The 17,665-nt window shown below is 33.7% G+C and overlaps 2 protein-coding genes across 5 annotated transcripts; both read right to left on the reverse strand.

The window, feature by feature from the left end:
- Positions 1-83: 83 nt before the first annotated feature.
- Positions 84-4,880, reverse strand: LOC105138010 (tyrosine N-monooxygenase-like). Its single transcript, XM_011043987.1, has 3 exons — positions 4,798-4,880; positions 4,596-4,704; positions 84-413 (listed from the first exon to the last, which is right to left on the reverse strand). The coding sequence occupies exons 1-3, from the start codon at positions 4,878-4,880 to the stop codon at positions 84-86; spliced, it is 522 nt and encodes a 173-aa protein (XP_011042289.1).
- LOC105137977 (vacuolar protein sorting-associated protein 51 homolog) lies at positions 4,412-16,538 on the reverse strand. 4 transcript variants are annotated; one of them, XM_011043941.1, is made up of 20 exons: positions 16,240-16,538; positions 16,000-16,139; positions 15,851-15,905; positions 15,643-15,750; positions 15,017-15,115; positions 14,807-14,884; positions 14,103-14,180; positions 13,700-13,858; positions 13,513-13,613; positions 13,331-13,398; positions 8,239-8,312; positions 8,028-8,094; positions 7,674-7,789; positions 7,040-7,303; positions 6,810-6,926; positions 6,110-6,181; positions 5,977-6,027; positions 5,549-5,779; positions 5,276-5,452; positions 4,412-5,028 (listed from the first exon to the last, which is right to left on the reverse strand). In XM_011043941.1, the coding sequence occupies exons 1-20, from the start codon at positions 16,411-16,413 to the stop codon at positions 4,927-4,929; spliced, it is 2,331 nt and encodes a 776-aa protein (XP_011042243.1). In that variant the 5' UTR covers positions 16,414-16,538; the 3' UTR covers positions 4,412-4,926. The 4 variants fall into 4 exon arrangements, 3 of the variants coding, with proteins under 3 accessions (XP_011042243.1, XP_011042244.1, XP_011042245.1); XM_011043942.1 differs by having other exon boundaries at positions 13,700-13,855; positions 16,240-16,537; XM_011043943.1 differs by having other exon boundaries at positions 16,000-16,152; positions 16,240-16,330.
- Between the last annotated feature and the right edge of the window lie 1,127 nt (positions 16,539-17,665).

A 17,665-nucleotide genomic window follows, 5' to 3' on the forward strand; every position in this document is an offset into this window, starting at 1 on the left:
GTGCTAAAATGAAACGAATCTCAATCCATTCTCAGCCAACACAACATGTCCTGTTCTGGTGTGATGACACTCTGGTTTGAATCTCAGCGGCCCGTCCCAAACTTTAAGGTCCCTGATCTGCTAAGAATAACATAGCTACCTTTCGGGGTGAAATGGTTGGAGACTACTGTATCAGCCATGGACACGCGAGGAATGTTCAATGGAGAAACAGGGTGGAGCCGAAAGGCTCCTCTAGCGCGGGCCTCGACGTAATTGAGTTGCGCAAAATCTGATTCTTGAACCAGTGGTTGCTTCCCAACCACTCTATCCAGTTCTTCAACAACCATTTTGAGTATCTCAGGGTTGTTTAGCACCTCTGCAAATGCCCATTCGCAAGCATTTGATGGATGGTCCACTGTTGCTAAGATTATATCCTGAGAATATTATATTGTATAGTTCAAAATCATTACTAAAATATAAATCTAGTAATATGTAATTATTTAAGATTAATAGAAAAGTTGTGTCTGTATTTGTAAAATAATCATCTGAAAAAATAAAAATTAATTAAATTCAAGCTCTTAAAAAAATAGAAAATATTTAGATAAACAGTTAATTCAAACATGTCCTAAGCACGTTATCTCTTTAATTACTTTCCTAGTAGGTCTCAATGACAAACACAATGATTTTCCTTATCTCATATTCTTCAGGAATCTCATATCTAATATTCTGCATTTCCATATTTAATTTTGGACATACTACATTATATACAGCAAAACGTATATTTACCTTATTTAATATTCTTCATATACCTCATATTTGAAAGTCGTTGCTTTTTGTTGAAAAATTTTGTCGTGATAATAATGTCTATTTTAAATTTTACGCCTTTGTATTTTATGTTAAGGATCTTAACACTCAGACCGTGCTTCCGGTCAGAATAAAAACGGTCTCTAAGTTTTATCTGAGTTTTTTACCATGTCAATTCCTCAAACTTACTAATCTCTTTGCATATTTGCTTCTGTTGATATCTAGTATCATCAATTGGATCATCCTACTTCCTGTATACTCATTTTCTTAGTATCAAATAATAAACTTACTTGCAACTCTCGACGTTCAACCTCTCAATGTTAAGCATGCTTGTTATAAAAGTCGTTTTGTTTATCGTTAAGACCTACAGGTCACAAAACTTCTACTTCACTTGATTTAATTTTTTGTGATGCTTGGGACCCTGCTCTTATTGTTTCTTCTCATGATTTTCATTATTTTGTTATGTTTGTTGAGTCGTATACAAAATATATATGGTATTATTTTTTTGTTGTGAAATCTGATGTATTTTCTGTTTTACATCGTTTTCAAGCTTTTGTTGAGTGTTAATTTTTGTGAAAATTGAATCTATTTAAATTGATTGCAATGGTGAATACTGCAAGTTAAGTATTTTATTTCAAATTATCGATATGCATCATTGTTTAATTTGTCCTTATATTTATAAACAAAATGAAATTATTGACCATCTTCATTGGCATATTGTCAAAATTGGTCTTAATCTTCTTAGACCGTGTAAAGCATTATTACAGTTTTGGAATTATATGTTTGAATCTTTGGTGTATCTTATAATTTGTATGCCTTCTCTTTTCCTTCACAATAAGTCACCGTTTGAGTGTCTTTTTCATCATACTTCTAATTATGATTTTCTATGTACATTTGGGTGTCTTTTCTTTTCATTTTTGTGTTCATAATATTCTTATAAGCTAGATTTTTGTTCCTCTTCATGTGTGTTTTTAAGTTATGGATCCTTTCATCTTGGTTGTTATTTTTTTGACATCACATCTCAACATATTTATACCTCTCATAATGTATGTTTTTATGGATAATTGTTTTCTTTTGACAAATTTAGATAGATAACAAAGCCATTACAACACCTCTACTACCCACTTGCTTAATTTGCTTAATTCTCTATTTTTTTACTCACCTAAGCCTATAACCTCTCTGCCACCAATATTGTCTACCATTCTTGCCACCTTAAGATAGCCTAGCGGTCTTGTTTTTATGTCATTGTATGCTTGTTTATCTACTAATCATTCTCCAGATATAGGTTCTCCTTCTTTAGAGTTACAATTTTCCATTTTAACGTTATTGGTTCTTCTAATTCTATTGTTGGTTCACCCGGGTTTGCTATAGTTTGAATCTCTTATTGGGTTGAGTTTGGTTGTTGACCTCTCCTCTTATCTTTTGTAGTAGCATACAGTTTCAAACTTACCTACCTCATGTTCTGTGGTTCATCAACATCATATGGTTCTTTGTATATGGCTACCAAAGACAACAAATATGAAGGCTTCTTTCACTTCGTCTGCCAATTGTATTTCTCTAGTACTCTCTCCTCCTACCCATGAACTAATTACATTTTCTAATGTTGATATGTATGAGGCTTGGCACAATGCTATGAAGGATGAAATTTAGCACTGCATTCCAACAACACTTGGTCTTTAGTTCCTTTTCATCCTTCAATGAATGTCATTAGTAGTCGTTGGGTGTCCAAGATAAAACATCTTGTACATGGCAATATTGACCGCTATAAGCTTGGTTGGTTGCTAGAGGTTATACTCAACAAGAAAGTATTGATTATTTTGAAACTCTTAATCTTGTCATTAAGCAAACCATTGTTTGGTTGGTTTTTACAATTGCGATTTCACATGTTAGAAGATTAATCAGATTGATATACATAATGCCTTTTCAATAGGACATTTGACAAGGATATTTACATGCAACAACCTTTAAGTTTCGTTGATTCTACTCTTTCTTCTCATATATATTGGTTACATAAGTCTTTATATGGTTTAAAACAAGCTCCTCAGTTATGGTACACTCACTTGAGCGATTTTCTTTTCTCTATTAGATTTCATGCTTCTAAAGTTGACATATCATTCATTATTCATCTTCTCTAAAAGTGATTATATATTTTATCTTATTGTTTATATTGATGATATTTTGCTTACTAGAAGCAATTCAGTCTGCTTCACTGATTGATACAATTGTTAAGCTCAAAGTTTAAGCTTCGGGGTTTAGGAGTTGTTCATTATTTTTTGGAAAATAAGGTTCATCCTACTAATATAGGTATTATGCAACGACAAAATAAGTATATTCTTGACATACTCTATAGAAAAGGTATGTCTTTTTGTAAACCTGTTGATATTCTTATTTTTACCTCAAAGATTATTGTGATGTTTGATTGCTTATTTTCTGATTCTACATGGTTTTGTCAAATTGTTGGTGCTTTTTAATATGTTACTTTTACAAGACCATACATTTATTTTGTTATTAATAAGGTATATTAGTTTATGCATACTCCTATAAATACATATTGGGTTGTCGTTAAATGTATTATATGTTATTTTAAAAGTATGGTTTCATTTGGCTTACATATCACCCATAGCTCCTCATTTTATTTACATGGGTTTACACATGCTAGTTGTGTTGTAGTGTTGATGCTCTTTCAGCCTATTCCTTTCAAGTAAAATATTTCTTGTTCATTCAACGATTCTGTTGTAATTGGCCACATTCAACTCGTGATTTGATTTAATGGTAAATACTTGTGCAATGATCGATGAATTACAATGATTTGTGTACCCATCCATAATGATTCATTAAAGTTTTTTAAAAGATCAAAAAACATAGTCACATATGCATTTGATTCTTCATTTACGATTGAACATTCACCTGCATAACCTTGATTCATTCTCATCGTATCTATAATCATACTCTTATAAGACTACTATTATCTTTTACCACTTCATGCACATTACTAGAACTACAATTTAACCTAACCATCTTTTCTACAAAATATTATGTTAGTAATATTAACACGTTGTATTTTCATTTTTTTTCATTTCTTAATTTTCAATTGTAATTTTCTTGATATTCATAAAAAAAAAAATTCTTCCAATAAATACCGAAAGAAAGAGCAACATCATTTTTTATTAGTAAATATCATTATAATTTATCGACAATATTTTTTCCATTAATATTTTTGTTTGTAATTGACAATTTTTTTTATAGTGAATCAAGGCAAAAAAAAATACTAAAAACACAATGAATGAAATTGCACAAAAAAAAAAAAGAACATTATAGAATCAATTAGAACAAGTTTAACATGCGTTGCCAAAAATATAAAAAATAAAACCCTTGGTTAAATTTTTTTATTTTATTCTCCTCCAAGAGATATGACCTTTTATTCCAATTGACCCTTTTAAAAAATGATAATTAAATGTGAGCATAAGAAAAAATCTTAAAATTAATTACACCTATAAAAATTATATACAACCCAAATATGAAAAAAAAAAAGTTTGTGAAAATACTGGAATAACTATTGAGTGTAAAAAAAAACCTGAAACCCGAACACAACCTTTCACGAGGATGATGAATTGACGGCCACATGATGAAAAATAATCAAGCCATTGATAGTCCACTTCTTTGAGCTCATAAATGAGCCGATTAATTATTTTGATGTATCATGATTTGACAAAAATATTGACTTCTTGAATTGAAGCATGAAAACTATTTATGCCCTGCCAAAAAAATATGGAAATAATAGCACGGTGTTTTATACAGTGTGTAAAGGTTACATGATTCCCTATGCTCATCATCATATCACATCCTTCCGAATTGTGGACGGCAACGACGCAGCCAAAAAAGCAACACTCAGTAATCAGATCATGACCATCAAAGGTGCACCTTCAAGAGTAAAAACATGGAAGTTTGCATGGTCATTATCAGGAATCAAGAAAGATCTACCATCCTTTTCATGCCATCTTACCACCACAATACGCTGGAGGATGCCGGAGAAGCTTCTGTTGTGACTTCATTATTCCTTCAGAAATACACTTGGCAGTTCCTGATGACTCAAACATTCTAACCACCAGCTTGACCTTCCTCAGATTACAGAGAAATTGGAGTCTATTCCTTCTCTTTTGCCAACTTTGCTTGAATTAATTTATCCAAGATAGGAGGCTCCAGTGGAATTGGATCAAGGCAGCGTTCCGAAGCACCAACAATCACCTGTTCCATCAGAAAATCAATGCATATAATTTATTAGTAAGAAGTTTCAAAGCTAACCACAAATATCATAAGCTCCGAAAACTCAGAGAATAACGAGTAAAGGGAAGGAATCCAACCCCCGTCCTCTCTTTCCAGGATAAAACATTTTCATATATAAGGCAGAGGAAAACAACCAACAAATAAGAACTCCAGCAGACAATTTCCAGGACTGAACTTCAAAATCAAGTCAAGTTATTCCTTGATTTACCTCATCAAGTAAAAAGTCAATAGCAGCTTCATCTTCAACAATTTCCTTTAGAGAAGCCCTTAGAAACTGAACATCCAATTGAATTTGCTGAAATCCACTCCGGTTGAAAGTCTGGAGTCGAACAAATTCTTGCAAACTTTTAAGACAAAGTTTTACAACAGTAGTTACAACAGATTCCTGCATATTGCAAGCAGAATCGTCCATGTTACTTCATAGTCTGTACCGGTAATTCCTGCCCAATAAAGTAAAAAAATGACAAGGATGGTCTTATACCTGATTATATTCAGTTTTTGTAAAAATCTCAACTTTTTGCTTGAACAATTTCGCTAGGTGTTTTTCAAGAAGTTGACTCCTAGCCCGATGGGTGTTTGACCGACTCATTTTGTCATCCCGTAATGAATTGCTGCGGGAGGAAGCAGAGCTTCCATTGCTTTCAGAGCGACGATGCTTGCGAAGTACTCCATGAGGTAAGATCTGCTTTGCCTCTGTTCCAATTGCTTCCAACTAGCAAGGACAAAATAAAAGTAAGTTGTCTTCTTCCCTTTTTCTCAATAAATAGGTGAGTGTTGACACGAATCTACAAGTTGTCACGACTGTAATTTGTAGGAATGTCAAATTAAATAAATTTGGCATATCCTAAAACTACCCCCAAATATTGCCCAAGATAATAATAACCCAGAAAAATCAATGAAGCAACAAACCTCTTGAAGGAATAGATCAACAAACATATGAACTTCTCTTGGTTCCTTGTGCTGTGAAAAATTAAGAAATATTAGGCACATATCAAACTAATCCACACTAAAATATAGTTCTACTTTCATGCATCATACTGACCTTGAACCAATTTGGAGCTGTAAACCTCTTCCTCAGGAGAACCGTTATTTTTTGAGTTCTCATATTTATATACTGAAAAAAGTAACAAAATGACAATATGTTATTTGGAACAGATAGTAAAACCGATGTTGGGTTAATGAAAAATATTACTCAAATTAATTAATTTTGCATTGTATTTGATGACTCAATCTGTCATAGCAAATGATGTATAATAGCAAATTTGTCAATGAGTGTTTATGACAGCTACGCCCAGGGGTGAATTGCATATTTTTTTTGTGGGGGGTTGTTTTGGAAAGGTGAAGAGGAGGAAGATAACGAATTTTCCATTTTCAAGAGGGATAGGCTTTTTATTTTTGGGAGATCACGGTCTCACTTGAATCCCACTTTTCCAACGCATAATCAGGCAAAATTCAAAACCGGAAAAATCCATTGCCTGATGCTGTGATGGGACCAGTTGTGAGTGAAGGGAAAGTTTTCAGTTATCCTCCAACAGACAGGTGTTTTGGGAGTGGGTAGTGTTGTGGATTATAGCTAATAAGTAAATAAATTTATAGGAATTTTAAAGCAATGAAGTAGTGATAGTGCCATGAACATCCAAAAATTCACCACCACCATGAGATTTTTGAACAATCACATAAAATAGGCACTTTGTACATTCATTGAAGAATTAAAAGTTCTGAAGAGAGACTTTAATTCGTACATGCTGTAGAAGAATTTCACTAGCTGAATGGAAGGTTCGACAAATTTCACCAGGAACAAATGCTGGCCCGTTTTCATGAGCCCCACCACCACCACCAGAGAAATAAGCAGCTATTTCCTGGTAATTAAGACATGTAACTTTAAGGTAAGCCACAGAGAATCTAAAATGCCAAATGATGATATTTTACCTCTTAAATGAAAATGAAATACAACTGTTGGGTGGCTCCTTGCCTCAGTAATTCTAGAGATGGCAGTTTGTTCAATAAAAATAGACAGTTGAGCCAGCACCAGGACAAGACCGGGAACTGCTTTCTCAACCTGCATACTGTTTGTGGAATTTTCATCTTGAATGGCAGGTTTATTTTTCCCTGAAAGTAAAAGGAACTGATCATGAAGTGCCCTGAAGAACTCTTGAAATCCTTCTTGAACCCAATCAACAATCAAGTCACTCAGTTGAAGCCCTCCTAAGTTTTCCTTGAGAAGTTGGCGGAAGTCCTGGAAAGAGCGAGTAATGAGATCCAAAAATGCTAGGTGAGGATGTGTTCAAGTACTTGACAGATAATGTGGTTGTCAGTGACAGAGATGTCTAAGTACAAGGATAGAGGAAACACACACAAATCATTAGAGAAAAAAATAATCATTAGAGAAAAAAAAATAGAATGCAATGCAAGACTGCAGTATCACCTCCATTCTGTTAAAAACATACCAAACAGCAAACAAAGAGAGTCACAGAGAACGGAATCTAGTTAAATTTTCAAGAAACCTATTAGAAATGTCAGCAGGATTTTAGATGCTTCAGTACAGGGGAAAAGTAAGACTCCAAACATTCCTGGTTGTATTGTCTTGATGGAATTTTATTTATTACCAGTAAGACATTCACACTCCCTTGAAGCACTGAGCTTTTGCCTGCCTCCAGGAAAACCACTAGAGGATGCTCATCCACTTCCCCCTTTGGTTTGATATGGACATTGGTTAGGGCATCTGCCAATTCAGATGGAATTTAATTAGGATTGACAAGGCTATCTAAAAATCAATAAAAATTATGAATTTTCCTGAGCTTTTTGGTCAACAATTTTATGTTCACTGTCAAGCCATTGGATGATACAAAGTTGCAAACTTGTAAGATTACACCACTCCAAGATTTCATAACCCTCAATCCATCTCAAAAAATGGACAATTGCACCACAGAAGTAAAACTTTGTTGAAGATGTAACAATACCTGAGATATCATGCAGAAGGTGAGAAAATGTGCTTTTTATATATTGTCTGACAGCGATCCGGGAAGCCTGAGATGATGTAGGATTTGATTAGTTATGAAATTCCACTTTCAAACAAACATATTTTCTTTTTGTAATTTCAGTTCAGCGAGAGGAGGAAAATGAAGGTAGGGATCATTATTAAATCTAAGAGCAGCTGAAATAAAAGACAACCTTCGAAGAATAGTCGGGGAGAAGAGCCTCATGCAACACTTTATCTATCAGGAGCACATCTTTCCATATAATTCCTGTATTTGGTAAAGCATTTCAAGAAATCAGATGCAAAGCTTCCAAATAAGAAAGATTAAGCACATGATATTTAATTAATCAAAAGTTGAGGGAATTAAGATAAGGACAGTTGGGAACTGGAATGTTGAATTGATTAGATGGGTGATAGAAACATTAAAAAAATGAAGCATTTTTTCACCAACTATAATAGTTTTATGATGACGCGTATGATAATTACCTAAAATTTACAAAATGAGGGGAATTTTCCAGTCTCGGAGCGTAAAGATAGGCTATGTTTTAAAAGATGAAAGGAAGAAGATAACTTGCTTTTGCAGGTATAGGATGTGTAAAGAACTTTAGTTTATTATGCAAAACCCACAAAATAAAAGGGACACAAACAAAAATATAACATGGTTCGGCAAAACCTTCTCCACAAAACTTCACTATCAAAATTGGAGATTTCACCCACTAATTCAACACTACACAAATACATCCCTACCCAAAACCTTGAGTCTTCACTACACAACTACCAGGCCTCGCAAAGTTCTATTGTGTAAAACAATATGTGAAGGAAACGCTTTCACAAAACCCACCACAGTGCACACCAAATAATTCTACTATTACGACCATCAATATTGGAAGCGCACACAAACTATCCATGAGCACACATTCTTTTCATACTAGCAATGAAGTCCTTGTGAGACATGCTTCAAGTTCAACTCCAATAAAAAAAAAAAAAAAATACCATTTTAAAAAAAAAAAATGTCCATTTTTCTAAACAAAATATGTCCACACATTCCCTTCTTGTCTAGAAAACCACACCATGCAATTACCAACTAGCTACTTGACTTGCACCTCACCGCAAGTTGGATCAAAAAAAATTTCAATACAAAAAAATGAATATGATAGCACTCCCTACATGTTTTTTGACATAAAAAAATCTTAATCGTAAATTGAAAAGTTCATGCAGCATTTAATTAAATACATCTATAATTATTTGTGCAACTGAAACAAATTATGAAGCTCAATTTCTAACTAACTAAATTAACTAACCAAATCCGTAACCCGTGTCATAGACTCAATTGGGCTTAATAATTTTTTTATTTAAAATAGATGCTCGCAAAATTAATAACCAACTAAATATCGAGAAGTTTGTTTGAGATCATGAGAAAACAAAAAATATCAAACCGAGATAAATTACGTTACTCAATTAAAAATCAATAAAATATTAAAGTATAAAATTGAAAAAAAATAAGAAAAAAAACCAATTAAAAAAACAAAAAGAAAAAAAAAAGATCCAAACATGTAGGCTTGGAGCAGCCTATGTGCCTGGGCTTGTTTAAATTTTTTTCCTGTCCTTTTCCCCTGAATTTTTTGACAAAGAAATCGCAGGCAATGCCTAGATTACAAAGACCAAAGATCACCGGAAAGTTAGGATAGGGGTTTTCACACCCGAAAATTCTATTTTCAACCATTTTTTAATCAAAAAGCCTAAAAAACACCTTTACCCCTTGAAAAAACTATTCATGGCCCAAACAACCTAAAAAGATCAACCCAACATCAAAAAAAGACTCCCAGTTCAAATCTACCATCTTAAGCAAGGTTAAGGGCAACAAACACTTAACATAAACTTCCCTCATCGAATGGAGCTCATTGACATCAAATTCATCATTTTTCACGGAAAAATCGATGTCAACCAAACTCTCTCTCTACCACTAGAATCCAGCCATTTTTTCTCTCCTCTCAAACCAAGGATCAAAAATTAAAAAATAAAGTTTTGAACCAAAATTGAATTTTCAATGTGTGTAGGGACCAAAGTATATAATTTAAAAAGTTTGGGGACCAAAGTGAGCTTTTCACCCCAAGTTTGAAACAGCCACTCCTTTTCTCCGCCTCCACTTGCTTATACCTTGCAAATTTCTTCATATGAAAAATCTTCTTTAACACTATCCGAGCAAAACTAACTCTCTTCTAAAAAAATATTATATTTTGTATACTTCATTAAGCACTTCATTGCATGCTCCACCTTGAATTGCACTTCCTATCAACTTTTATAAATTATTATGCATAAGTTTTCCTTTCATCACTATCAAAGCACACCAACTAACTTTCACAACTCCACCTTCAGCTGAGCACCTATAACCATGTGAATCAAGTCTCCCAAATAATACTAAATTCCTTTCAAGTTTTGAAAAGTGCTTAACATCACCAGCAGTCTCCATTGTACCATCATGCATCTTAATTTTAACACTATGAAATCCCATCAACTTTAATTTCATTATCATCCACTAGCACTACATAATCTCCATCAAATTCTTTGTAAGTATCAAACAATTCTTTCTTTGCACAAATATGGAAGGAGCATGCAAAATCTAAAAATCCCTTAATTTTTCAAAACTTTCTTACCTTTACAAACCATGAGAACATCACCATCATTGCTCTTATCTACCATTGGAATCATAGCATCACCAAACTTCTTGCAACTTTGTTTCAACTCTTCTAAGCCGACTTTCATCTTCTCACAATGGTACAAAGTAGGTCATATTTTGTGATAATAAAAGCATTTTTTATTAATGCAATCCACTTTAGGTCTAGAAATTGATCTAGATTTATTTTTATCATATCTACCTTCTCGTGTCGTATCCCTATTATGATGAGCATAATTTTGTTTTCAAAGGAACCTTCTATAATCAATGTCTTATCACCATTGACATTATATTCTACTCCCAAAAACCTATCATTTTCTAGTACAATTGAAGTCAAGCCATTCAAACCCAATTTGTCCTTCCAAGTAGTATCATTTGCACTACCAGCTTGTATGACTTGTGCAAAGCTAAAGGCTTGCTCTTGATCCTCAATCTTTTCTCCTACATTAATTACCCATGTCATCAACCTATAAAATTCTAAAAAAATGGTTTTGCACACTTATTCCTTCATCCATCCTCAAGCAGTACAAATCCAACTTAATTTTAAAAGCAAACGATTAGTCAACAACTTCAAAGCATAAACTCTCCCACTTTTCTCATATGTCTCTTGGTGTCAACTCACCTAGCATATTGTAATTAACCTCTTGAGCCAAAGTTAATTGAATCTGAATCTAACTCACTACTCTCTTCTGAATTAAGTTCCAATCAGCATGCTTCAATTGTTCGGGTTTAGTCTCTTCAAAAGCAATATCAAGTCCTTGAAAGATAAAACATCATTCACTTTGCTTTGCCAAAGAACAAAAAAAATTTCCCATCAAACAATTTGATCTCATGCTTTGTTACACCAATGTGCTTCCTCGCCATCTTCAATTGTTTCACACAAGATTTCATAAAACGTCTAACTACATGCTGTGCAAAACCCAAGCAATAACACAAAATAAAAGGGAAATAAAATATGATGTGATTCAAGGAAGCCTACTCCACAAAACTTCACCACCAAAATTAGAGTTTACACCCACTAATCAAACACTACACAAATACTTCACTACCCAAAACCATGTTAAGGAAGCTTCACTACACAACTACTAGGCCTCGCAAACTACTATTGTGTAAAACTACATGAGAAGGTAACCATTTCACAAAACCCACCACAGCTCACACCACAGAGAACTCTACTATCAAGATTTGTGGTTGCCACTACACACCATCAATATTGGACGCACGCATAAAATAGCCACAATACATTCTATTTATACTAGCAAATAAAATCTTTATTTCATTTGGAAACATACTTCAAGTCCAACTCCAACAAGAAAGTCTCTTTTCTTAAATAGAATATGCCAACGCATTCCATTCTTTTTTAGGACACTACACCATGCAATTACCAATCTAACCTAAACCAATTCATCAATTTAAGCCACAAATCAATACAATTATCCGTTATCTTTAGGATGGTGGAGAGACCATTTTATAGACCAAAATAAAAACAACAAAAACAAATTATAATAATGGCTAAAGAACCTCAAAGACCATACAGAAAACCAAGTAGAATAATGAGTAAAGGGAAAGCTGAGGAAGTGCAAAACAATTGCAGCACACTGGGAATAGACACAGCTAAAAAACATATCCACATGGCATCCACCTGGCAATTAAGGAAGTTTTTGATGCTATGGTTTTCTCCTTCAAAACACCAAATGTGGCACCAAAAGCACAATGCTGAATTTGGTTTCGTTCATGTCATAATTACAACAAATGATGCTGGTGAAAAATGCAATCCAAGCATTTGAACTTCCTTAATTTCTTAAATCAAGTGTTCCAGCTTTTATTTTTCCATCTGTACTTCAACACTCAATTGGTGATCAATCAAGCATCTTAATTAATTATAATTTCTCAATGGAGTGTTTCAACTGTCAATTTTTTCTTTGAGTTAAAATTTTTAATTCTCAATTTGGTTCAATCAAGTGTTGTGTGGTGAGTGTTTTACTAGTTATCCCTGGCTTTGGAAGTGTCATGTTATCACTTAAGGACCAAATTATTTAATTTTTAACAAACATCCAATTTTAAAAACTGACTAATCACATATTGGGAGTTCAGAAACTTTATTGAAAAAATAACAATTGAAATAGTAGTTTGAAAAATCAAGCAAGTCCATGCACTTGAAGTGTGTTTTCTAGCAAAAGATGCATATCATAGGGAACCTGATGAAGAAACCATTCCAGAATTTTTAAAATGAAATGAAAATCTCGACCGGTCAGCAAAGAGACCATCATATTATCCTTTAGTTGTGTCATACAAGGAAGGCTAAGCTTGCATGAGGAGGTGCCAAAGAACAAAATAGTTCAACCATCGATATTGTTTAAGCAAAACAAATTCAATTACACATATTTCTAAAGCAACCTAAACAAAGGACATAAAGAACAAAAATACCCTGAAACTCGTGCATAAAGCTGTCCCAAACACATGCTAACATGCAAATTGTACTTACATGGTAGATGAATGAGAAATCAAGGAAGGAAAATTTAAAGGAAAAAGGTGGACAATTTAGAGAAGCATTTTGTAGTCCAAAACATGATTGTCAAGAGAAGCATTGATGAGAGATTCATAGTACTTACGAAGAACACCCAGAAAATTAGCAATGGGAATCCACTTCTTTATATAATCCGAAGTGATCTCGAAGTGCCTAAAGAAACCAAATCATATTAAATGAGGAATCTGGTGAATTTCAAATTCATGCTGTCCAAATATTGAAAAAAATTAAAAATAAAAGTTGTTGTAACCAATTCAATTCCCTTACTTAGTAATCAAGTCTTGAGAAAGTTTAATCAGTTGCTTTTCTGAGTCAGGAAATATTACTTGATAAGCTCGAACAGCTTCAGCAAACTCACTAACTAAAGCCTAAGATCAAATTATTCAGGATAAAGTTTGTGTTAGTATGAGAACCAACTGCCAACAGATACAAAGATGGTGCATGTTGCACTTACACCATGTGCAGAACCAGGAATTGACTCAGTATTATTTCCTTGCTCAGAAAGGTTACTAGATTCAACTGTAACATTGGCTATCTCTTCATGCGTGAGCTGAAGGCCATCAAGAGATTGTTCTAACTTTTCAAATAGTTTTGCTTTTAAGCTGTCCACCTGCTAAGACGCAGGGTCATTTGTTATCATATGCACATTGCCCTCCCCAACAATTACATGATTAGAGATACACAATAGGCATGTAAGTTCAAATAATTATAATCCAGCATCCATCTGCAAGCACTAAATATAGTTTGCAATTCATAGTTTAAAAAAATACGAAAAAATATAAAAAAGAACTGCAGCCCCATTAACATACTGGCTAACAAACAAACAATTTGAAGTGATATATTGAATGGATACAAACCGGAAAATCCAACTGTTTAAGAAGCACAGCAGCCTCAGCCCTTGCTTGTATGGATTCAGAATCCGAGAATAGCTTTCCCTGAAAAGCAGATGAAACAACACAAATTCTACATCAGAGAAAACATAACTTTAATAGCACATATCAATAGAAGTCAAGCCACAAAATTAGGATTTCATTCTTTCAGAAAGTCTCTAACCTTATATTGGGAAGCCTAAGGAATATGCCCAAAGATATAAGAAGTTTCAGAGATTTATGACACATTGCAAAAAACTTTTGTCAGGGGTCTGCACAGCATACCCTCATGTCCAGAAATCTCAATTTATTTGAATCCTAATGCTTTTCATGCTTTTCATCAATTGAATCCAAATATTTTTCACCAGAAGGAATTCAGTAATCAAACAAAAGTAACAATGGGTGATGGGATACCCCTGTGGCCCAGAGACCATGAAAAAGAACAGTTGCGAGAACTTTCATTCAAATAAGCCTAAACAGTTATCCTCCCCTCCCACCTCAAGAAAAAGGACAGATTCATGCAAGTAAATGGCACCAATTGCTTTACGAAAAGCATGGTCAGATCATCACGAATTCAAATTTCTAATTGCAATCTTATAAGGCCAAAGAAAATGTTGAAACAATAAGAGTGGAAGTAAGCATCCATGGCTCCTCTATCCATCCATATGCTTAATTGAGAAAGCAGAATATACCTGCAGATTTTTTATAATCGTGTCCATAGCTTCTTCGGATGCTCGCTTACAATCCTGGAATGATGAGTCCCCATAGGCCTGGTGCATAAAAAATAACATAAGCATAAATTTGAAGAATATGTAATAAAAACAAAAGGAAAATGCCCAGAAAAACCAAGAAAAAATAAATGTTGGAACCAGCCATCAAAGGTCAAGTTTAAAAGGACTGACCTTAAAAATTGGCATTGCTCCAATGTAGAACCTGACTGCATCAGCATATGCCTCTGATTTAATACACTTCCCAAGTCTAGCAGGTAGATCATATATGAACTGCTCTATTCCAGAGAGGAAGAAATTCATATGACTCACATATTGCCAGGAACATATGCTTTCATTATGTAGAATAAGAAGATTCTATTCAATCCATTAAAAACTTAAAATATATTAACAGGAAAAGGAAAAGAAAAAAAAAAAAGCTTGAACACCGAGAACCAATGTTACTTTCAAAAATAAAAAATCGTTGCAACCTGCATTATTGAGAAACTCTTTTGAAAGTAAAAATGCTGCATATACATGATAATTACTGTCAACTAGCAAGAGACTGAAATGCAACCAGCTCACAATTCAACAAAATAAATAGTTGCACATCGATTAAAAGTCAAATAGCAGGTCAAAAACAAAATTGACTAAGCAGCATTGACGTAACAGAGTTCCAATTCAGCATATTTGGCAAGGAACATTCTCTAATCCTCCTAAAATCCGATTCAATGTCAGTTCAAAAATTTCTCAAAAGCTATAACAATCATGTTTTCATCAGCATATATATGACCATGCAAGAAACGATGGTTTCTGAGTACCTGAACTTTTCGAAGAAGGTTGCGTGTGCGATGCAATTTCTCTATATGTTCTCTCTTCTCGAAAAGAGAAGTGTTCACGCCATCACTTCTTGATTGCACAGTCATTATCTGCAATGAAGTGGTAGAATCTTAAGCACAGACATTCACATAATAAGCAATTGAAAGGACATATTTCAACAAGAACGAATATGAGAAATTTGGCGCATGCCTTATCGAGAAGCTGCTCCATGTTCGCTTCCATGCCAACAATATTAGTTTTCATCCTGTAAGAAGAAGAAATAAATAAATTCAAAATTACATCAGTGCCGCCGGTAAGGATTGAAAGGAATTGCTAGCAAGGCAGGTCAAATTATATACCTTTTGATTGTGTCAGTGGCACTAATAAACTTGTTGTAGTTTTCATAAACTAACATTTGCAAATCAGTGTCTAAATTCTTTATCTCAGCTGCCATCTCAACATGCTTCTGCAAAAGCCCTTCCAAGTTTGATCTTTGAACCTGAATTCAATTTCTAAATAAATCAATTAATCAGAAAAAGAAATATCAAAAAGATTAACTTGAGCTTCAAAATAAACAAATAAATAAAAAGTAGGCGTACCAGCAGATTCATGTACTGATCTGCATCGAAGGAGGTGGTGTTGATGACATCTAAGGTAGCAAATTTGAAAGGATTATTAGTATTGGTAACTGAAGGATCTGGAGAATAGAAGCTTGATAACAGATCTCTCATTCTCTTTGCCTTGTCATCCATCGGCATATCGTCCTCCCCCATTTTGTTTTTAGAAATTCTTGGATTGTAGATCCAAGATTCTGGCGATGGCTTTTGGTTTAATAAAGCAGTTAAACAGTTCCTGTTAAGTAATTAGATTCGCGTCCTTGCTCATTATACCACCAACGACTAGGAGGTTCAAGACCGTATCGGCACCGTCTAGCGAGAGGCAGCACTATTCCGCTAAGGCCCACAACCATGGACTCCAAGCCCAAAGCTCTAGACATCCAGTCCACAATTTCAATCCACGCATGCAGTAATTTTCCAAATCTATTTTTATTTAAGTTTGTGGTAATTAAAATAAGTATTTATAAAAATTAAGATGATGTACATTGTCGAGAAGAAAAAAAATATTTTTTTTAAGTAAAAACTAGTTTACTGGCAAGCGTCATATGTTTTTTCCAATTTGGTTTCTAATCAGCTAGTTTTTTTTATCCTTAATTCTTTGATAATTTTCAATTTTGTTTTATTTTTGTCGTTGATTCTTGGATGGCTCCACAATTTGATCCCAAATCTCATCCCACCTAAGCCCATCCAGGGAAAAAAAAAATATAGGAAAATGAATGAAACGCGTCATACGAAGTTGGTTTATTGTGGTTGTGTCGTAACAAGGTTCACAAATTAAACAAATTAAACTTAAGTTAATTAGCATGGATCTAATATAAAACCATCTCTTCATTTCCATCACTAAAATTTTATTTTATTTTATTCTATTCTTTGGCAATTTGTTATTTCACAGTTAATTCTAGTTTTGACTAGATAGAAGTTAAAACAACCACAATTCTTAATGGACTATAACATGGTAAAATTACTAGAAAAACATATAAGATACTTATAAATAATTTTAAAATTATCTTTAAATCTTTTTAGATTTTTTTGATATTTTTAAGGGTTTGTTTGACTAGACATATAAATATTAACAAATTAAAACTAAGAGAAAAATATAAGGTATATGTGTCAAACATACCCTTAACCTAAATCAAAAACATAAAAAAGATCTTAAAAACATATTTGAAAAACATCTTTTAAGAAGCTAAACAAGACCTTATTTCGTAAAATATAGGGGTGAGTCAAACACACCATTAAATCTAGGATTAAGCTCAATCCCATCTCCATCTAGTTTAGGAGGTGATACAGATGTACATAATCCTTCATGACTCAGCTCCTAACCTCCTTTAATCCTACCAAAATAATTTCAGCCATTGATGTGAAGCCAACAACCTGATACTCTCAAAACAAGTTGTCGAAGGCTGGT

Source organism: Populus euphratica, unplaced genomic scaffold (genome assembly GCF_000495115.2).
Source record: "Populus euphratica unplaced genomic scaffold, PopEup_1.0 scaffold173.1, whole genome shotgun sequence".
In the NCBI taxonomy this organism is placed as follows: Eukaryota; Viridiplantae; Streptophyta; class Magnoliopsida; order Malpighiales; family Salicaceae; genus Populus; species Populus euphratica.